Source organism: Grus americana, chromosome 28 (assembly GCF_028858705.1).
Source record: "Grus americana isolate bGruAme1 chromosome 28, bGruAme1.mat, whole genome shotgun sequence".
Lineage (NCBI taxonomy): Eukaryota > Metazoa > Chordata > Aves > Gruiformes > Gruidae > Grus > Grus americana.
Window position 1 is genome coordinate 3,103,393 of NC_072879.1, and position 21,000 is coordinate 3,124,392.

Consider the following 21,000-nt stretch of genomic DNA (forward strand, 5'->3'; position numbering starts at 1 on the left):
GGACAGGAATGGGGCTCTACGGATGCGGGCGGATAGGCCGCGCTCCCCCCGGCCCGGGTAGGGTGAGGGGAAGGGGAGAGCGGCCCAGTCCTCCACGCTCCCAGAATCCCTCGGCGCGGCCGCTCTCTCTGCCCGCCTCTATAGTTTGGGGCACATGCTCCGTGCGTGGGGCCGGTGCGGTCTGTTCCCGGCCTCGTCAGCACCCCCGGCACCCCCGGCATGGCCCCCCCCACAGGTACCGGGCGGCGGCGGAGGGGGGGCGAGGGGCAGCGAGGGGGCTGGGGCGGGGCGGGGGGAGGGGAGTGGGAGCACCCGGAGGGGACGGCGGGGTGAAGGAGGTGATGGCAAGGGCGAGGGGCTGGCGTGGCGTGGCGTGGCGAGGGGGAGATGAAGGAGAGAGGGATGGGGGCAGGAGGAGGGAGGCGGGGGGCAGACCCTCCCGAGGGCTGTGTAGGGAGGCCGTGGTCTCCTGCTGCCCCCGCTGTCACCTCTCTGCCCCACAGCTCCGGCTCCGGGCAGGGGACAGCCTTGTTCCTGGGCTGCGACAGCCACTCCTCCACCTCCCGTGGGCAGAGGCACCTGCCAGGGCCACGGCGGGGAGGGAGTCAGGTTTCCGTGCTGGGCTTGGCATGACTGCGAGGGTAAATAAACACTGCCCGGAAGATAATCCAGCTGGTGATTACTGCCAGCGCTCTGCGTCCTTAGGAGCCCGGTTGCCCATCAGCATGGTTTGTTCGCTGGGCCTCTCCTTTAAGTGCTTTTATCGAGCTTTAACTATACAGCTGAATTTTCTTTCCAGCCCATGTAAGACTGTGTCTCACAGACTGTTTCCTCCCCAGGTAACGTTGTGGACAGCCAGTCCCCTAGGCTGTTGGCAAATCAGCTAAGATGGGACCTGACTGCCGAGCAGATAGAAAACATGGCTGCAGAGCTCACAGAGAGAACCAAGCTTGTGTACGACCAGGTGGGCTCCCAGGAGCAGGGCGAGGTGTCCTATGAGAACACTCTCAAGGCACTGGCAGATGTGGAAGTGGAATATACAGGTATGTACACCAAGAGGGAGTACTGGCTTTCTGGAAAACAGTGTGTTGTTATTAAGATTTTTTTGATGTTTTTTTGCTCTGTACTGTCATCTCCTTTTTTCTTCCCTTGGCTCGCTCAGCAGTATGGTGGGTTTTTTTCCATTTCATGTTTATACAGCTAGATATAAGTACAGAGTGGATTTGGAACGGAAGAGTGAGTCTCAAACGAGGACAGCACTTTGGCAGCAGGATGGTCTGCAGGAGGAGTAGTCGGGTTTTCAAGGCTGTCTCCTGCTTTTATGTGTCAAGGTGCATTAGCAGTAACAAATTGTGCATCACAGAAGTGGTTCGGATGATATAAGAAATCTTCAGCTCTTTTCTAACTTCTCCCCTGAGGCAACCAATAAATGTCTCTCCGCATGCCTTGTTTAAACGCCACTATCGTTTTAGGGATTACATATAAAGTAACACGACGCGATGGCATCGTGCTGGTGAACAACACAGCCTTCACTGTATCTCTGTCTAATTATTTACTGTAGAGTCCCAAAGGCACGCAGCCCCCGTCACGGCATGTTAGCTGTCCTGACCGCCCGTGTTGTGAGGCATCAGGTCTGTAGGAAGCAGAAGCCAGCCTGCAAGCCTCTTCTTTCTTCTGTCTGATTTATTTCTCCTAAAATAAGAGGAAAAGCCCTTACTAAGCAGGGATAACGTTCACTTCAGCAGAACTGTCAGCATTTTTCCTGGGCAACAGAGAGTAGCTGCCTGCTCTCACCTTCTGCTGAGTGGAGAGTTCTCGTGCCTGGAGGGCAACACCTTCCTGCTGGACTTGTATTATTTGAGGTTTTGCAGAGATGGTGGCGGGGAACGTTCTCCCTGCTTTCACTTCTGAAATAGAAATATGTCAGGACAGAGCACACCTGGGACCTGCGGGCTTTTGAGGAGCATCTGCAGTAAAGGCGTGTGACTTTTAGCCTGGCCCTCTAAGGAAGGAGTCACACAATGATGCTGCCCCTGTGTCTGCCAGCATAGAAGTCCTGTGATTCTTGACACTGTAGATACCAGCTATCACTGGGGTAAAGGCGTTGGGATCCCACAGGCATGAAATTCACGTGTTTTTTGAGAGGAATGATGGAAATCAGTGGACAGATGTGCTCGGCAGTGAGGAAGGGGTGAACGGGTGCTGCAGGTGGCTGAGCGCTGCTCGGAGAGGGCAGCTCTGGGTTTGTCTGATGGCAGCAGCTTGCCTTGCTCTTCCTTTGTGTGGGCGGGCAGGTCAGGCTCCAGGGCCGTCAAACTGGCTTCCAATTAATACAGGCTTTCTGTGTGCACTCCCACTCAGGAGCAGTTCTGGGACATGAAGCCATTGCCTTCACTGTAATCCCTCTTCTGTCATTCCAGTCCATCGGAACATGCTGGACTTCCCCCAACACGTCTCTCCCTGCAAAGACATCCGTGCAGCAAGCACCGAGGCTGACAAGAAGCTCTCGGAGTTCGATGTGGAGATGAGCATGAGGCAGGACGTGTACCAGAGGATTGTCTGGCTCCAGGTGTGTGCTTGGGAGGATGCTCTGCCAGTGGTACCCCAGAGCAGGGCACTGAAACGTCCTGGAATTACAACAAACCCTTTTCCCTTGTCCCAAAACTTAGAAGGGAATGATATCGAGTCAGGTCTCGAACTGAACCGCTGGGTGATTGTGGCAGAAGGGTCCAGGTGTTAGTGAGAACTGGGGAGTTGAGGTTGGAGGGCTCTGCCCCTCCCACCGCCTCCCAGGGCCTCGATTACCCCTTTGGTAAGATGGTGTTTAGTAAACCCAGCCTACCAGGGCAGGGTAATGCCCTGAAAAGTGCTGTAATACAGTGTTTAAAGATGTTTAAAGCGATCCGATAGGAACTAATACACCAACCCAAAACCTTCTTGTGGGGTGTTTCTGTCTACTTCTGACTCACTGGTGTTACCACAACCCATAACTCCTTCCAGGAACCAACTTTGTGCAACACCTGATCCTGTTGTTCCCTGTGCTCATGGGTTTTGTTTTACAGGAGAAAGCAGAGAGCACTTCACTGAAGCCTGAAGCAAAGAGGTATCTAGAGAGGCTCATCAAACTGGGTAAAAGAAATGGTCTCCATCTCCCTGAGGAAACGCAGGAGGTGAGATCACAGTGCTTGAAGTGAACATGTATAGAGGACGCCCCGCACGGCTCACGGGACAGTGTGGCATTAGAGCAGAGGGCTGAGGCTCAGACTCCAGAATTTTGCCCGATTCACCTGACCTTGGGTGTGTTGGGTGATGTCTCTGCCCCTCTTTTTCCTTTCCATTGCGTGGGGATGACGTTTACAAAGTGGGAGCGACACTGGGAGTTGGGGGGCTCCTGACAAGCTGAGATTGCGGGTCCGGAGTGGGAGCAGCACCCAGTCCCCATGTGCGAAGGGGCCGTCAGGGAGGGTGCTCCCCTGGAGCTAGGGTTGGGGTGAGCGGGCTGGGGGGGTGCTGAGCTGCTCAGGGTCTCCCTCATTTATCACGGTCCAATGGCTCAGTGAAGGAGCTGGAAGCTGGGTTAAAAATAGAAGAGAAGGTGAAATGAAATCAGGGTAGAGGAGGTTGTTGCTTAAACACCTGCAGCTCCTGAGCTGGCAGGAGACAGTTGGGACCTTGCTGAGGTGGTTGCTTTCCTACCAGGTGTGATCAAAGGGAGCCTGTTCTAGGCTGAGCATTCAGCCGCCTGCATGCAATTAATTCTGCAGCGTTGCGTTTGAATAAAAGCCAAGTGCAGACCGCTGGGCAACTCAGCAGGCAGGCTGCTGGCTGGAGACGGTGCATGGTGCTGTCTGATGTCCCCCTCTGGACTGACTTTTCTCTGTTCATCTGTATTTTAAAGAAAATCAAAGCTATTAAGAAAAAGCTGAGTGTCCTTTGCATAGACTTCAACAAGAACCTTAATGAAGACACCACCTACTTGCCCTTCTCGAAGGAGGAACTAGGTAAGCACTGCTCAGGCTTATTTCTCTGCTGGTGTGGCTCTGAGTGCCTGGATTCCTTCATCCAAGGAGCAAGAGCCTGTTCCTGTGCTCAGTCCCAGAGCTGTTGTTTCTGGTGAGGCCTGGGCTCTTCATTGGTCCTGTCCGCCCTTTTCTCAGGGGGACTCCCTGATGACTTCCTGAACTCCCTGGAGAAGACAGAGGATGGCAAGCTGAAAGTCACCTTGAAATACCCACACTATTTCCCTCTTCTGAAGAAGTGCTACGTGCCCGAGACGAGGAGGAAGGTGGAGGAAATGTTCAACTCCAGGTGCAAAGAGGTAGGTGGGCCTTGCTGCTTGCCAGGCCAGGTCCAGGCACGGAAGGGGTCTCGTCTGAGATTTGTGCCTTTTCCCACTCTGGGGCTTGTGCTTCCTTCCTCACCCGCGTACCCCACCTCATTCTTTGTCTGACTCTACCTTGCAGGAGAATTGCTTGATCCTCAAGGAGCTGGTGGACTTGCGTGCTCAGAAAGCCAGCCTCTTGGGCTTCAACACGCACGCAGACTTTGTGCTGGAGATGAACATGGCTAAAAGCAGCAAGACGGTGGCTGCGTTCCTGGGTATGGTGCTCGGCTGCGGAGGGGAAGAGCAGAGGTGCGCATTGGGCCGGGTGGGCTGCTCTCAGCCCCAGGCACTAACCCTGCCTGCCTTGGTTTTCCTAGATGAGCTGGCCCAGAAGCTGAAACCCCTCGGAGAGAAGGAACGGGCTGTGATCCTGGACCTGAAAAAGAAAGAGTGCGAGAAGCGTGGCCTGGAGTTTGACAACCGCATCAATGCCTGGGACATGCGCTATTACATGAACCAGGTGGAGGAGACCAAGTACAGCGTGGACCAGAATCTGCTGAAGGAGTACTTCCCCATGCAGGTGGTCACTACGGGCCTGCTGGCCATTTACCAGGAGCTGCTGGGGCTCACCTTCCATCTGGAAGAGAAGGCTCAGGTCTGGCATGAGGATGTCCAGCTCTACACAGTGAAGGACGCCTCCTCCGGGGAGACCATTGGCAAATTCTACCTGGACCTGTACCCACGGTGAGGCCTTGGGCAAGGGGAAGCGAGGGAGGAGGGCAGGGGGAGCAGAGCCTGGTGTGGAAAGGGGGAACCATCCCACTCCCGGCCGCATGGCTGTGCGGAGGGAGCGGTGTGTAATCGGGCAGGGCTGTCCCAGGACCGCGGGCTCTGTGTGAATCACCAGGAGCTTCTGCTCTGAGCAGGACCCAGTGCGGTGGCTCGTGGCTGGCTGTGGGAGGATCCCTGTACCGGTCTCCTCTTCTTGGCCTAGGGAAGGGAAGTATGGGCACGCAGCCTGCTTCGGCCTGCAGCCGGGCTGCCTCTTGCCAGACTCCAGCCGGCAGATCTCAGTGGCTGCCATGGTGGCCAACTTCACCAAGCCCACACCGGATGTGCCTTCTCTGCTGCAACATGACGAAGTGGAGACGTACTTCCATGAATTTGGGCATGTCATGCACCAGCTGTGCTCTCAGGTGAGGCCGGGCTGGCTGGCAGAGGCTTGGTTTGTAACCTTCCCCCATCATGCTCCCCTACGGGGTTAAATGGTGCCCCGCTCTGAGCTTGCCATGTCTCCTAGGCGGAATTTGCCATGTTCAGTGGGACACACGTGGAGCGGGACTTTGTTGAGGCACCATCACAGATGCTGGAGAACTGGGTGTGGGAGAAGGAGCCGCTGCTGCGCATGTCCAGGCACTACAAAACTGGAAGCCCCATTCCTGATGAGCTGCTGGAGAAGCTCATTAAATCCCGGCAAGCAAACACTGGTGGGTCCCTGCGGAGGAAAGTGGGGCTGGAGGGGAGCAAGGGCTGTGTGTTGTCTCCAGCAAGGTTCTGCCTGTCCCCTGTGTGTGGGGAGGGGAAGGGGACCCCTCGTGACCTGGCTGGGCAGAGGAAAGGCTTTGCCTTGCTCCCTGTGGGGACCGAGGGGATTGGGGGGGAAGGAAGCTGCTCATCTGGAAAGAGGGTGGTGTGGGAAGACATGCAGCAGGCTGGGTAGTGGCACAGTGAGAAGAGGCGCCAGGGAAGGCAGAGAGCGTCTGCGGGCAGAGGATGCGGCTTAGTCCTGAGGGGGTGCTGCTGAACAGGGCTGCTCTGGGGAAACAGGTCAGAAGTGGGGTGTGAGGAGGACTATGGGAGCCCCCCAGCCTGCACTGCTGCAACCTGGCCTCGGAGACACTCCTGCCTGCAGCTCCTGCCTACAGGCAGGAGCTCAGTTTGCCTCCTCCTTCTGGGAACAGGGCTCTTCAACTTGCGTCAGATTGTCCTGGCCAAGGTGGACCAGGCACTGCACACCCAGACGAAGGCCGACCCCGTGGAGGTGTTTGCCCGGCTGTGTGAAGAGGTGCTGGGCGTCCCTGCCACCCCAGGTACCCAGGGGCTTGGGGGTCCTGCTGTCTCTCTAGGCCCGGCCTGCAAGCTTGGCTCAGCAGGTTCTTTTCAAGGCTGGGCCTTCAGGCTGGCTCAACGGGGACAGTTTATGCTGGTTTCAGGAAAAGCAGGGCTGAAACCACACAAAAATACCTGGGAAGTTCTTCCCTGTTTCCGCTGGGATGGTGAACAAGCTGACCCAGTGCCTGCTCTAACATATTTACAGCACAGTTTTTCTGTGCTGTGAGTGGTCCCAGCAGCCTTTCCCGTTAATGCCCCTTCCCTTCCTTTGCCGCAAAGGTACAAACATGCCCGCTACGTTTGGCCACTTGGCCGGAGGCTACGATGCCCAGTACTACGGCTACCTCTGGAGCGAAGTGTACTCCATGGATATGTTCCACACGCGCTTCAAGCAGGAGGGGATCATGAACTGCAAGGTAGGGAGGATGTCCTGCACGGCCAGGCTCTCGGCGTGCCCCGGGGGCTGCCTCCCCTGCCAGAGGTGATGGGAGACAGCAGCATTGGTCTCTCTCTCTCCTTGCAGGTGGGCATGGATTACAGGAGTTGCATCCTGCATCCTGGTGGTTCCCTGGATGCTTCCGACATGTTGAGGAAGTTCCTGGGCCGTGAGCCCAAGCAGGATGCCTTCCTGGCCAGCAAAGGACTGAAGGTGGAGAGCAACTCGCTGCCTTCAGCCTGCTGAAAAACTGCTCCAGCCTGTTTGAGTCAAGCCAGATCCTCTGTCTACGCACCAGTCCTCTCAGGCCAAGCAATATCCGGTCCTTCTGTCACCGAACGCGTCCTGGGCCAAGCCCTGCCTGGAGCTGTTCCTCCAGGATCCTGCTCTGAGTTCACCCTGGGCCTCAGGAACGGGATTCAGCCCTGGTCCAGGGCTCTGCGGTGACAGCTCTGCAAAGGGGGTGAATTGCCTCTGCCACCCCCCAAGGGGGATGGGGCTGTCGGAAGCCCACACAAATTGGCTGAACTTTGAACCCAATGTCTGCACGAGGGTGAGTTTCAGCCTCATTTATAGCCGGGGAGGAGGGTGAGAGGAGTTACCAAACTTGAATCATTGTTTTTAAATCCCTTCTTTTTAAGAAATGAGACTTCCCACCAGGCTCGGCTTGCTTTGTGTCCTGGGGCAGACTTTACTGTTCTGCACAGGACATGAGCAGGTGAGAAGCTGCGTTGTGGGTCATGCTCTCCCCGTCTTTGGGCAGCCATGGAACAAAGATGGGGAGATCCCAGAGCTTAAAAACCATTGTGTTTACCGGAATGTCCTGCCCTGAGCCCCTCGGATGTTCCTGCCCTTGTGGCGGGCCTGGGAGGGGGGCAGAGATAGCCAGCACAGCTCTTCCCAGAGCAGGGGGTCTGGGGAGTGTGGCCTGGGCCCCCTGTGCTGCCAGGCATCCTCAAGAGGTTGTACCTTCTCCCAGGCTGTGTCAGAGCTGCTGGGACCCTGCACCCAGGGCCAGCTTAGGGCAGCCTTCTGGGCTCGAGCTGTGGCAGCGGAGAGTGTGTTGCTATTGCTGTCACCTCTAAGCCAGGGTGGGACAGGGGAGGGCTGTGGAAAAAATAAATAAAAAAAAAGCGGACAGCTTCAAACAACACAGATGCTGGGGATAAAAATATCAAGTGGGCTTTGTGCCAGGCTCTGGGTGCGGCACTGAGCTGGGGGGTGGCTGCCTTGGGAGCAGCTGGGCTGTGCCACCCATCCCCCCAGCTGTTGCCCTGTCCCCGAGAACCCTAAAACCTGTGTTCCCATGCCATGGCATGGTGTGCCTCCCTTTGGTCTCTGCTCACCTCTGCGGTGTCGTTCCTCCCAGGCAGAAGGACAGCTCTGCCAACCCGTGCGGGGCTGTGGGTCAGAGCTGCCGGAGGGGAGTGCTGACCCCGAGGGCAAAGGCTAGTTGCGGGTTTTGCTCATGTGGGAATCACCCATGGCCTGGGAAGGGTTTTTAGTGGCAAGTGTGTGGGGCAGGCAGGAAGGTAGGCTGCTTCCTCAGTAGCAGAGGAGAGCTGTGAACTCCCACGGGTGTGAGGGGTTTGTGGCAACGGGGTTCTGAGGGCAGGTCTCATTCTCCGGTGTCCCACCTCCAGCCTCGGGTTGCTCTGCCTGACACCATTTGAGGGCTGCGAGATCGGTCTCTGCGGCTCTTGAGCACTCAGAGGGGCTGGCGAGAGGCTGAGTGCCAGCACTCACACCCACCGTCCCAGCTAGGGCTGCGCCTGGGAGCTGCCATCCCTCCCCAGGATCTCACAGTGCAGCTCCCTCCCTGGCCAGGCTGTTCCCTTTGCTTCTCTCATCTTGGCCACATCACTGGAGCAGCTCCAGCTTCCCTCCCCACAGCTGCTGATGAGAGCATTGGAAGAAAGCTTGCCCCACGTGCAAAGTCCTTGCTGTCACCTCCCTCCCCCAGACCCCCGGTGACAAAAGAAGGCTGGTGACACCCTTCCTCCCCGGCCCCCTCTTGCGCTGACATGTGGACGGGTCCGTAAGCAGTGAAGCGGCTCCTTGGTGCTTGCTGGGGCCATGTTGAGCATCTTGTCTTTGTCCCCACCCTCTGTTAGGCATAGGCGAGTGTCTGTCCCGGGTGCTGGCTGCACAGGGCCAGGCGCTCTCGAGTTGACACTGTGGGTGTTTTAAGTGTCATGTTTTACTGAGCTTTCAGGGTTTTCTTTCAGACCTCTTCTCTCGAGGGAGAGAACTGAAGCTGAACAGGGAAACCGTGCACTTTTCTCCCTCTTTCCCAGGCCACAAATAACTCTGTCCCTCCCTGCAGTAACCCCTGTGGCTGGCAGTGCGGTGAGAGGCGCTGTCGAAGGCTGTGGCCAGGCAGAGTGGGGGGACCTGGTGCTTTTCCAAGCACTGCCGTTCCCTGTGCATGGGTGATCCCCAGGGCACCGGGCTCCTTGGAGCTGCACCTTGTCCCCCCCTCATCCCCATCCTGTCCCAGGCTGGCAGGGAAGAGAGGTCCCTTTTGGGTTTGGTTGGGGTTTTTTTGTTAACCTTTTCTAAGGGCAAACTGGTGTGTGTGTGCCGTTCATAATGGTCACGTCCTGCCCTGCTCGTTTCAATGACTGGATTTTAGACGGTTCCTAGCACTAATAAAGGTTTTCCTAAGCGGATGTTTTTTGCGTGGCTCTGGTCCTGCTGAGGAAGCTGCTCCTTCGTGGCAGAGGCGATGGTTGTCTCCTGGTCCCTGCTGGGCCAGGGCAGCAGGGTGGGGAGTCCCAGCGCTCCCGGCACACCCACCCTCTCACCAGCATGGCGGCAGCCCCCCGCAGCAGTTGGCACAGTGGATCCTGTCCCATGAAGATGGGCACCGAGTGGCAGGTGCGGGGCAGCAGCCTGTCTGGCGTGAAGCCCTGGGGAATGAGAAGTGGTGACCCGCCCCGTCCCCGCCATGTCCCTGTGGGCCGCGCCCCCCCACCCCATCAGCCCTGCACCTGGGTGAAGAAGCCGTGGTCCAGCATGTCCTGCAAAGCTGGGCCGCGCTGTGGGCTCAGGGGCCAGCAGACGAGCGATGAGGGCATGGGGCGAGAGGTGGGGGGGCAGCGGGTAGCGTGCTGCCTGGATGCGCCGGTACAGCTCCTGCTGGTGAGCCGCCTTGAATGGGGGGCTGCCAGTCAGCGCCACATACCTGGGGGGGTCCGGCCCCTCAGAGGGGCCAGGAGTACCCCCTGCCCTCCCACCCTCCCTCCAGGTCCCCACGTACATGGCACAGCCCAGGGCCCAGACATCCAAGGGCACCCCGTGTCCCTTGCGGTCCAACACCTCTGGGGCCAGGTAGCTGGGCATCCTGCAGAGCGCCCTGGGGAGACGGGCAGGGCGAGCCCTGGCCTGGCAGCACCGTGGCCCCATTCACCCCCAGCACCGGCCAGCTGGTGCCTCCCATCCTGCCAGCCCCAGTCCCCGATCTTCACCTGCATCTTCTCAGTCACCAAGAAGTTACCTGTGGAAGGAGATGAGCCCGAGTGGGGCCAGCACGGCTCACCCTCCTGCCGCCCTGGCTCTGCCCCACACGCTCAGCTTGAGGTCCTGGTGGATGATGCCCTGTCTGTGGAGGTAGCGCAGCCCCGAGATGATCTGCTGCAGGTAGTACCACACCTCCAGCTCCATCAGCCTCCCACAGGCCTGCAGGATATCGGCGAGGGACTGGGGACAGATCAAGGCACCAGCTCGGGGCCTAGCAAAGCCCTGGCATGGGGATGCTCCATTTTGGGGTGCCAGTGCTTGTTCACCCGTCGGCTGCAGTACTCCAGCAGCAGGTAGATGCGGCTGCAGTCAGCAAAGTGCCCATGGAGGCGGATGATGTGCCAGTGGCACAGGCGGCCATGCAGCTCCTGTCCCCACTCCACCCATACAGGCGCAAGCCTGGCGGCCCCCCGGATAACCCTCTGGATCTGGGGACCACCAGCGTACACCCTCGGGGAGACGGGGATGGGAACCCACCCAGCGACCTGGGGAGGAGGGAGAAGGGGCAAGGACGGGGCTGTGGGGCTCTGTGGGGTCCCTGTGGGCATCGCCCCCTCTCCCTGGGGACTTTGTCCCCCCCTAGACTCACCCTCTCCCTGATGCCCACCACGGTGAGCCAGGAGAGCCAGATGACCTTTGCAGCACAGACCCCGCCGCTGGCCACCTCCATCAGCTGGTAGCAGCACCCGAAGGCCTCCTGCAAGGACGGTCCCACAGGAATGAGCAGCCTGGCACCCTGGGGTGAGCCGAGGGGCGAGAGGTCACAGCAGAATGGGGTCCCAGGTGTCGGGGTGTGCAGCTGCATGCCCTTCCCTGGGGCTGAGGAGCCCAGGGGACCTGGCTGGCGCTGGCCCCAGGCACCTGCTCCACTCTGGCTCCATCCCAGCATCTCCCTGCTGCCTCAGTTTCCCCTTCCCCAGAGGGGACGTGGTGGGTGCCCCTTGGAGCGGGACACCTTGGGGACCCCTGCAGCCCCATACGTGATGCTGCCGGGGTGCCCAGCAGGGACGGGATGCTGGCTGGAGTGAGGGGCTGTCTGGGGTGCAGGGTCGGGGTGGGGGTGATGGGGATTTACCTCTCCCAGGAGCTCTCCCCACTTGCAGAGCATCCTGCTGCCCGCGTCCTTGATGTAGCACCCGGGAAGCTCATCCGTGCGCACCCCCGGGCCATCCTGCCCACTCTGCTGTGCCCTGCGGGCACCCCAAGGGACACCCCCACCTCTGCACTGTAACCCCTTCTGCTCCATGCTGGGCGTGCCCGGACCTGCCGTGTGGGACCCAAGGGTGCTGGGGGGTGACGGGACATGACGACAACAAGCACGCTGAGCTCTGCCAGCTCCTAGCACCCCAAACCTCCCCCCCAGCACATTGCGCTGCATCTACTGATTGCTAAGCAGGGACCCCCGTTGGGGACCCCCCCCCAAGGATGCTCAGCGTCAGGGGGTACCGAGAGGGTCCCAGCTCAGGATGAGACCAGACTGGGGGGACCTGTCAACCCCTTCCCCTCTGCAGCTGGGGCTGGTGGGGTGCCGGGGGGGCTCCACAGCATTTATGCCCCACCCCTCGGCACCCCACCAGCCCCCGGCTCCGGGCCCCGAAGGGTTAACGGGCGGCCGGGGAGGGCTGGGCGCACCTTTGGGGCTGGATATTAATAACGCGGCGGGGAGGGACGGGAGGCGAGCCGGGGGGGGGGGAAGCATCGCCCGGCCCCCCCCCGGAGCTGCGCAGGCGATGCCCGATCGTCCCAGGTCCCCTCGCCCCGCCACGGGGACGCCAGACCGGGACTGAACCGCTGGGACACCCCGAAGGAGGGGCGGCATGATCGGGTGGGGGTGTCGGGGAGGCCCGGTCCCCCGCGGGGGACCCCACGGTGCTGGGTAAGGTCCTGATTTCTGTTTAACCTCTCGCGGAACCCCGAGATTGCCCCCCCACCCCCCCTCCTACGTCCCGCCTGGGGTCAGCTCCGGTCCTGCGGGGAAACTGAGGCAGGCGGTGACACCACCCCCCCACACGTGGGTCTGGGCATCACTCGACCCTCGCCGGGCTCCGGACCATCCCCCCCTCCCCTGCCCTGCCGGGGGGAACCCCAGGCATCCGGGGCTGCGGGTGGCCACTCGCGACCCCCGGTCCCCGTGGGTGCTGCGCGGCAGGAGGAAACCGTCTCGGCCGGGGGATTCCCCGACACGGGGCTGGGACCTCGGCAACCCCCTGCACCCCCTGCAGCCCTTTGCACCCCCGGGTTGGGGTGGGGTTGGCGTGTTCCGGGGTCAGGCGCTTTGCGACCGGGGGGCCCCCCGTTGCCCCCCATCCTGCTCGCCCAGCGGCGGGGCCGGATCCGGATCGAGGAGCGACACGGAGTCCCGGCCCCGCCGCGCAGGTCTGGTCCTGTCCCGGCAGGCAGCGAGCCTGGCCCGGCTCCCCCCCGCGGGGCCGTGGGTGCGGCGGTGCCGTCTCCCGTGCCCGCTGCCGGGTGGGTACGTGTGCGGGACGCGGCATCGCCCACTCAGCTGCTGCACCCGCCCGCCGAGGGTCGGAGGCCCCGGCGTTGCGGAGCGGCACCGGACCCCACACCCCCGGTTGGTGCCGCCGGCGGTGGGGTCCCCCCCACCGTGTCTCATCTTGTCTCCGTCTCGCCTCCTTCCCCCTTGCTGGGGTCCCCGTGGGGTGCACAGAGGTGGCGGCACCGATGCCGGGATGTGGGACACCCCGGTCCCCCGGGGACAGCGGAGCTCAGGGCTCTCTGCTCCCACAGGCGCCCACGGCCGTGGCGGCTGCTGCTCCTGGCCTGGCTCAGCCTGGGCTGCGGCATCGGCACTGCACAGGTGAGGGGTGAGGGGTGCGCGGTGGCACCCCCAGGCTGCTCCAGCCTGACCCCGGCGCTGACCGTCACCTTCCTGCACACAGGGCCCAGCCCTGGGGATGCCAGTGCGGGTCCCCAAGGCCCCAGCCCCTGCTCGGCCCCGCCAGCAGCCGGCCCAGGGTGTCTGGGGTCCATGGGGCCCCTGGAGCTCCTGCTCCAGCTCCTGCGGTGACGGCATCGCTCTCCGTGCCCGGAGATGCCTGCGGTGAGTGAGGGATGGGACAGCACAGCCCCCCCTGGGGTGTCCCCACTCCCCCACACTCCCTGCAGCACCCACACCCCGCGTGACACCCAAATCCCATGGTACGGCTCTGCCACCGCCCCCGCACATGTCCCTGTGGGCCCCCTGCACCGTGCAGTGCCGTGGCCAAATTTCAGCCTGATTTTGGAGGGGAAAGGATCGGGGAGGATGGGGGGAGCCGGACCCAGCTGCCTCTGTCCTGGGGTGCAGCTCCAGCAGGACATGGCCCTGTGTGGGACATCGGGGTCTCTGCTCCCCCGTGGGAGTGCATCACTCCCAGCCCGGCAACAGCTTGGTGGCTCGTTGGCTCCGTGTCCTGGCCCCGAGGATGGGGAAGGTCCCCACGGGGGACGCAGGGTGCCAGCAGGGCTGCTCGGGGAGGCCGTTCCCTGGCCTTGCTGCGCTGATGCTGTGGCCGTAGGTCCACTGAGGACGACACGTGCACGGACGACCCGCGGCAGTACCGGCTCTGCCAGCTCCAGGTGAGCGTGCGAGGGCCATGGCGTGGCCGATCCTGGTCCCCATCCCATGGGGCTCCATCTTCCCAGTCCTGTGGGGCTCCATCCTGCTGCTCCCGCAGGGCTGCCCTGGCAGCTCGGTGCCCTTCCGCGCCATGCAGTGCTCCCTCTACGACAACAAGCCCCTCCTGGGCACGTCGGCCCAGTACCGCTGGGTGCCCTTCCACGGAGGTGAGTCCCTGGGTGGCAGATGGCATCACCAGGCTGACTGGGGGCCATGGCTGCCACCAGCATCACCCCCTTCCCTTCCCACCTGGCTCCGGCAGCCCCCAATGTCTGCGACCTCAACTGCCTGGCTGTGGGGCACAACTTCTACTACACCTTTGGCCGGGTGCTGGACGGCACCCGCTGCGGCCCTGGCTCCCCGGACCTCTGTGTTGGCGGGCGCTGCCTGGTGGGTGCGCGTGGGGCCAGGACCCCCCGGATTCCCGGGACCCCCTGCCCTGACCCCCCCACCCTGAGGCTGCGTCTCGGCTCCCCACAGAGCGTGGGCTGCGACGGGATCCTGGGCTCAGGCACGCAGCCTGATGCCTGCGGCCAGTGCAGCGGTGGCCATGACACGTGTCTCTTCGTGCACCGGCTCTTCCAGGGCGCGGACCCTTCCTCCGGTGAATGAACCATTGCCCCGGCCCCCTCCATGGGTGAATGCTTTGGCTCTTGGCTCCCCTGTCCTCCCATCCCCGGTCCATGTCCCCAAGGTGTCACCTGGGTCCCCCATCACCCCGTCCCCTCTCCATCTGCCCCCCCAGGGCATCGTCCCTGATCCCTTCCTATCCCCACCATGTGGGGACGGGGACAGCAGGCTCAGAGGACACCCCTCTCTGGGGTGATTGTGCCTTGTTGCAGAGGGTGCCGCTCCTCGGGGGGCTGGGTGGGGGATCTCTGGGGGCACCCTTGTGGTCCATGGGGTCCCTAGGGGAATTCAGGGGTCCCTGAGGGCACCCAGGGTCCACGTGTCCATATCCAGTGTCCGTGGGGTGCCTGGCCAGGGGCTGCAGGGACGATGATGCCCATGAGGGCAGAGAGCCCCGGATGGCACCCCAGGGCCCCCCAGGGCCATTGGTGGGTGCCCCGGATGTCCCAGCACATGGGGCCTGGCTGGGGCTTGGGACGGGGCTCGGGCTGTCCGACCCAGAGCTCCTCTGTGCCCGGTCCCCCCCACATCTCAGCCCCATCTCCACGTCCCTGGGCTGCCCCCTCGGCTGTGCCCTGGCTGTGCCCTGACTCTGCCCCCCTGCCAGGTTCTTTTGGGTACATGAACGTCACCAAGATCCCAGCTGGGGCCACCCACATCAAGGTGACAGACAAGAGCCACAACTACCTCGGTAGGATGTGTCCTGTCTCTGTCCCAGTCAGTCCCCGTCCATCCCAGTTGGTCCTGGTTGGTGCCACCCATGGGTGCAGGCAGGGCAGGGCTGGGGGTGGCTGTGCCATGCCATGCCGTGCCATGCTGTGCCATGCCATGCCGGTTCCCCTGCTTGGATGCTGTTTTGAGCTTCGGGGGTTCAGTGAACTCTCTGGCGCTCGGGGCACTTTCCAGAGGCCGCAGCCGTGGGTTTTGGGAAGGGCTGAGCTGGAGCAAGGCCAGGCCAGTCACCGTGGGACCAGGACCAAGACCCCCATCCCCTGACCCCCCTGTCCCTCTCCCGATGCAGTTGGGGCCCTGTCCCTGGCTGGGACCAGGGCTGGGGGGCTTGGGGCGGGGGGTTTGCACACCAGGGTTTGGCTGCAGCTTGGGACCGAAGCCAAAGTTCTTACAGGAAAGCAGATTTCTCCCGAGCCCCGACCACAGCTCTCCCAGCCCACGCTGCCCTCCCTGCTTGGGGAGAGGCCTCTGGTGGGGACCTGGGCATCCAGGCTGCCCCCCGCCTCCAGCCCAGCCTGGCACGGGGGTCCTGGGGACTGTGTGGTGCTCGGCCCCCGGATGCCCTCCCTCCCACAGCCCTGATGACGAGCGATGGGCGCTATGTGCTCAACGGGGACTGGTCCATTGCCTGGCCGGGGCCATACGAGGTGGCCGGCACCTGGCTGCACTACACCCGGGCCCCCGACGGCACCGAGAGCCTGGAGGCACCCGGGCCCACTGACCAGGATCTGCACGTGATGGTGAGGGTGGGGATGGTGCAGGGATGGGGCAGCTGGCCCCCAGCCCCCATTACTCCCCTTAGCTTTGCCCCTGCCCACGCAGGTCCTGCTGCAGGAGCCCAACCCCGGCATCGAGTACGAGTTCTGGCTGCCCCGTGGGCACCCCCAGCCCCGCCGTGGTGACGCCAGCCCCCTGCGGCAGCCCCAGCCCCGGGGGGCTGGCAGCCCCCCGCCTCAGGAGCCCCCCGTCACCTTGGCCCCTGTGCCACCACCCCAGCCCTGGGGCTCTGCCATGGAGCCACCACCGAGAAGCCCCCCTGGCCAGAGCAGGGCCGGGGCTGCCACAGGTGCCTGCTTCCCCACAGGGGTCTCCACAGCCCCCCGCACCTCTGGGCTGTCTGCTGCGGGGAGGGTCCTGGAGAGCCCCAGGGGTTCTCCATGAAATGGAGACCCTAAAAAAGGGCCCCCTGACTTAATCCTCCCTGGGACCCTGGCCTGTCCCCTCTCTTCTTACAGGATACGGGTCCCCATGCCCCCTCCCACTGCTGCAGGGGTGGGCTTTGGGGGTGCTGTGTCCCCTCTCTAAACTGCTGCAGCTTTGCCCCCGCAGGGCGATGTGGGAGGTGTCGCCCAGCCAAAGGACGCTCTCAGCGTATCTGGCACTTCTGCCAGAGTGACTTTGGTGAGTGTCAGGGATGGGAAGGGGCTCAGGGCAATGCCGGGGGACGTGCCCAGCTCAGGCCACCCTGTGCTCGCCCCACAGTCTTCCAGGGCCGGATCCTGGCGCAGCGCTTGGTGGGGCAGGAGACGCGCTACGAGGTGGAGGTGAAAACGCCGTATCGGCACCGCTTCCCACTGGTGCGCCGGGAGTATGTGTGGGTGCCCAACACCTGTGGGTGCCCCTCGCTCCGGGAGGGCAGTGAGTACCTGCTCATGGCACGGCGGCACGTCAACTACGAGCACACGCTCAACCGCATCCTGCTGCAGGATGACGGCTACGCCCGGCCATGGACGCCCCGGGAGGATCGGCTGGTGCGGGAGGCAGCCCGGCACTGCCCCCAGCCCTGGCCGCCCTGACCACCCCTCCCCAGCTCCATCGCCTGGGGAGGGGGTGGCCAGCGGGACCCCAAGGGCAAACCCAGGGGCTGGAAACACTCCTGTCGAGCACCAAAGCCTTTCCACGGCCGTGGAAAGGGCAGCATCCCCGGGGACCCCGTTCTGCCCTCTGCCCCGTGCCGGGCATCTCACCGTCCTTGGGGTCGACTCGGCTACAGGGGGGTGGAGGAGGGTGGTAATTTATTTTTTTGCAAAAAATAAACCTGTCTATCACCTCGCTCGCTGTGTGCCCCTTCCTGGCTGGAGCCGGCCCAGAGTGTCCCATGCCCTCCCCACCCCAGGGTGCCCGGGCAGGGGGTCCCCTCCCACGTCACCATGCTGAGCCCGTGGAGCAATGCACCTGCCCAGCAGCATGTCCCTGTCCCCGAGATGGACACTTGCCAGACTCTGCCTTTCGAGGTCAGGGACCTGCCGCTTATCTCTCTTCCGGCGGAGGCAAGCGGGTCCCTCCCTGTGCCGGAGCCCCCTTGCCCGTAACCCAACCCATGGGCTGGCAGGCACGACCATGGGGCCCGTGTGGGGATGGGACATTCCTGGGGGTCCTGCAGGGATGGCCACCCTGGGAGCGCTGCACTGGGCACCCTGGGGTGCATCGCCCACTTGGGGCTCCTGGGGTGGGTTTGGAGTTGGTGCTGGGGAAGGGCTGAGCTCTCCCAGCTCGTGCCGCTGGTGACTCTGCCCAAACTGGGCATGGCGCTGGGGCTGCAGCTGGGGAAGGGGACCCAAGTGGGTGCCCTGGGGTGCCCCAAGTGGCAGCTGCCATCCCAGGCAGGTCCTGAGCATTATGCGTAATTAATCACCAGGAGCCAGAGATGAGCCCTGGGGGGCAGCTGGGGCTCTGTACTGGGCTCCCCAGATCATCCCAGTAAAGCCTGGGCGATGCCAGGTTCTCTGGAGCACAAGTGGAGGCACCTTGGGGTGATTGGGGCTGGAAAGTGCCTCCACCCTATAAAAGTGCCCCCTCCCACCCCTATGGCTGGTTTGGGGCTGCTGGAGGGGTTGTTTTGGGGTTGGGGGCTCTGTGCTGTCACTGTTGGGGTGTCCCAGCCATGGTGGGTTTGGGGAGGGTCACCCTGTGGGCAAAGAGGCCCCACAGGGGGAGCAGTGGGGACTTGGGGGTCTCAGCCACCAATGCTGGGGCTTGCTGGTGGGCCAAGAACCAGCAGAGAGGATGGGACCAGGGGGAGCGTTGTTTGCTGCAGGGCTGGGACCCCTGGGAGCGTGTCCTGCATCCCCCTGTGGCAGCTGGGACCCCTGGGAAGGGCTGGCTGGCAAAGTTGTGTCTGGACGGAGGGTGTTGCAGGCTGGTGTCTGCTCCCCCTGCCCTGGGGAAAGGGGTGAGTACCCCCCTGGGGCAATCCCTGCCTGGGGAGGGGAGGTGCCCCAGGCTGTGCTGATGGGACCCCTTTGTTCCACAGAGCCTGTGACCCCACTGTTGTAGCCCTGCTATAAGGGCACCTACTTCTTGGGGGTCCCTGCGGATGAGTGCTGGGACCCTGCTGTGCCCAGCCTGTGAGTATGGGGGGGGTCCCTGCAGCCCTGCAGCACTGGCAACCCTCTGCCTTCCTCCAGCCAGGCTGGTCCCTGCAGTCCCAGTACCTGGCAGAGATGGTCCCCAGAAGACCCGCAGTATGCCAGAGTGCACCCTTGTCCTGGAGCTGGTGAGCTGGAGGGGAGCTGTGGCCCTGGGGCTGCTGTCTGACTCTGCTCCCTGCCTGCAGGAGGGGACCCTGGTCTGTTCCTCTGTGCTCGCTGGCTGGCAGCAGGGTGCTGTGGCCATCATCACCATGGTCTTCCAGGGAGACTCCTACAAGGTGGGTCCCCATGTGCTGGTGTGGAGGGCTGTGACTCGGGGCTGCTCAATGGCAATAAAGAGCCACGTTGTCCATGTGGCCTCTGTGCCTGGGTCCTCTCCTTGCAGATGGAGGGGAAGGGGGGCCAGTGGCTGAAATACCAGGGGAAAGGGTGGCCAAGGGGCCCCGGGGTGCTGGGCACCCTCTTGAGGGGTGCCTTGATGTCAGGACATGGGTGCTGGTGGCTTTCTGGGGCTGCCTGGAGACACTGTTCTCTTCCAGGTCCATGTGAAGCTGTGTCCCCACATGCAGCAGTTCCTGGAGAGCCTTGCCAAGACCTACAAGGTGTCTGGAGCCACCAGGGTCCACAGGGAGCCTGTGGGGTGCCAACTGCATTGGGGTGGGGGGCCTCAGACAGCCTGTGCAGGGACCTTCACCTGCTCCCCCAGATCTTCATCTTCACAACCGCGAAGCAGAAATATGCTGACAAGGTCCTGGATGTGCTGTACCCCAAGAAGCAGCTGATCAGGTGATGGCCTTGGCGAAACCCTGCTGGGGACCTCCTGCGTGGCAGGGACTGGTCCGCACTGCCTCTCCCAGTGGGACTGCATCTGCACCCAGGGCTGCCTGGGCAGGGACCTGGCCAAGATGGTGGCCCTGGACCACCCCATCCAGGGCTTCTCTGCACAGGTACCGGCAGTGCTGCCTCTTGTGGAGGGGGATTCGTGTGCGCTGGCCCCCCAGGAGCACCATGGCTGTGTCAGTCCCTCCATGGCCAGTGCTTGCCCTCTCTCCCCAGGCTGCCAACTGGATCCCAGTGCCAAGATGGTGGGAAGACCTGCGGGATGAAGAGCTGCTGTTCCTCACCCCGCTGCAGGGACGGCTTGGCCGGGTGCTGAGGACGGGGGGGCTGGGGAGGGGCTGGGTGCCCTGGGGTCCTGTGGCAGGGTGTTGTGAGCTGCTCCAGGCAGAGCCCCCCTCCTCTCCCTGTCTCTCCCCGTGCACAATGATGTGCGCACTGAGATCCAGCGGTGGTTCCCGTACCTCAGGTTGCCTGCTGAGGACTAGGCCAGCCTGGACAGAGGGGAGTCTGTGGAGAGAACACCTCAGAGGGGCCGGTGGGGCTCACAGCACTGCGGGGGAAGCTGTGCTGCGGCGCATCCAGGCTCTAACTCATCCTGTGGCGCTGGGCCGGATGGTGCTTCAGCAAAGCCGTCACCCCTAGGTCTTTCCCTTGGTGTTGGCAACCACATTCTACTCGGCTCCCCCAGCAGGCTGCAAGGCAGTGATCCCAGCCTGCCCCCGGGCTCAGGGTCCCGCTGGGGAGAGCCCCTTCCCCTCGGCTGCCTTCTGATGAGAATCTCTGTCCTGGCTCCCTCCTGTCTGTGCTCTGTAAGGTTTGGCCCAGGGCTCTTTCATGGGTGATTACACGCTTGGACAAAGGTCTCTCTTCTGTAACGCCTCAGCTGTGCAAACACGCTGCGTTGGGGATGGCATTGCTGGCAGGGGGGACAAAGTGCCCTTGCCATGCCATGGCTGCGTCCCCTGGCAGCTGGGGTCCCACAGTGGGGATGCTGAGCGTTGCATGGTGCCGATGCCCCTGGGAGGGCCCCAGCTGGCAGCTCTCCCTGTGCCCATCCCAGCCCAGCCTCGTGCCGTGCTGCGTGCCGGGGCGCAGCTGCTGCTGTGCCGCTGCCAGCCCTAATGGGACAGCAAGGGCCCAGGGCCTTTGTCCCTGCTGCCGCAGCAGGGAGGAAAGCAGGGTGGCTGTGGGGTGCAGAACCCCTGGGACCCCTTTTTTAAGGACTAAAGGCTGCTGGTAAACAAGAGCTGGGGATTGCACCGTGCTCTGCACCGTGCAGCAGCAGTGTGGGTCTGGGCTGTCCTCCCCGAGCAGCGGTTTGGAGCGTGGCTGCCTCAGCTCTGCCAAAATCTGCATGTGCTCGTGGCTAAGCTCATGCTGGAGGAGCTGGCTGTGGTCACTCGGGTGCAGC

At 62.6% G+C, this 21,000-nt stretch overlaps 2 protein-coding genes across 2 annotated transcripts; both read left to right on the plus strand.

The window, feature by feature from the left end:
* THOP1 (thimet oligopeptidase 1) lies at positions 1–9,544 on the plus strand. The gene is made up of 13 exons (XM_054805706.1): positions 1–235; positions 840–1,043; positions 2,421–2,569; positions 3,063–3,170; positions 3,899–4,001; positions 4,158–4,318; positions 4,464–4,599; positions 4,702–5,068; positions 5,319–5,520; positions 5,625–5,811; positions 6,286–6,414; positions 6,716–6,852; positions 6,960–9,544. The coding sequence occupies exons 1-13, from the start codon at positions 220–222 to the stop codon at positions 7,116–7,118; spliced, it is 2,058 nt and encodes a 685-aa protein (XP_054661681.1). The 5' UTR covers positions 1–219; the 3' UTR covers positions 7,119–9,544.
* A 2,592-nt stretch (positions 9,545–12,136) lies between these two features.
* On the plus strand, positions 12,137–17,415 carry ADAMTSL5 (ADAMTS like 5). The gene is made up of 12 exons (XM_054805544.1): positions 12,137–12,270; positions 13,146–13,215; positions 13,298–13,458; positions 13,916–13,976; positions 14,075–14,183; positions 14,279–14,406; positions 14,497–14,620; positions 15,254–15,337; positions 15,955–16,118; positions 16,201–16,444; positions 16,708–16,779; positions 16,861–17,415. Exons 1-12 carry the CDS (start codon positions 12,212–12,214, stop codon positions 17,172–17,174), a joined length of 1,590 nt encoding a protein of 529 aa, XP_054661519.1. The 5' UTR covers positions 12,137–12,211; the 3' UTR covers positions 17,175–17,415.
* The last annotated feature ends 3,585 nt before the right edge of the window (positions 17,416–21,000 follow it).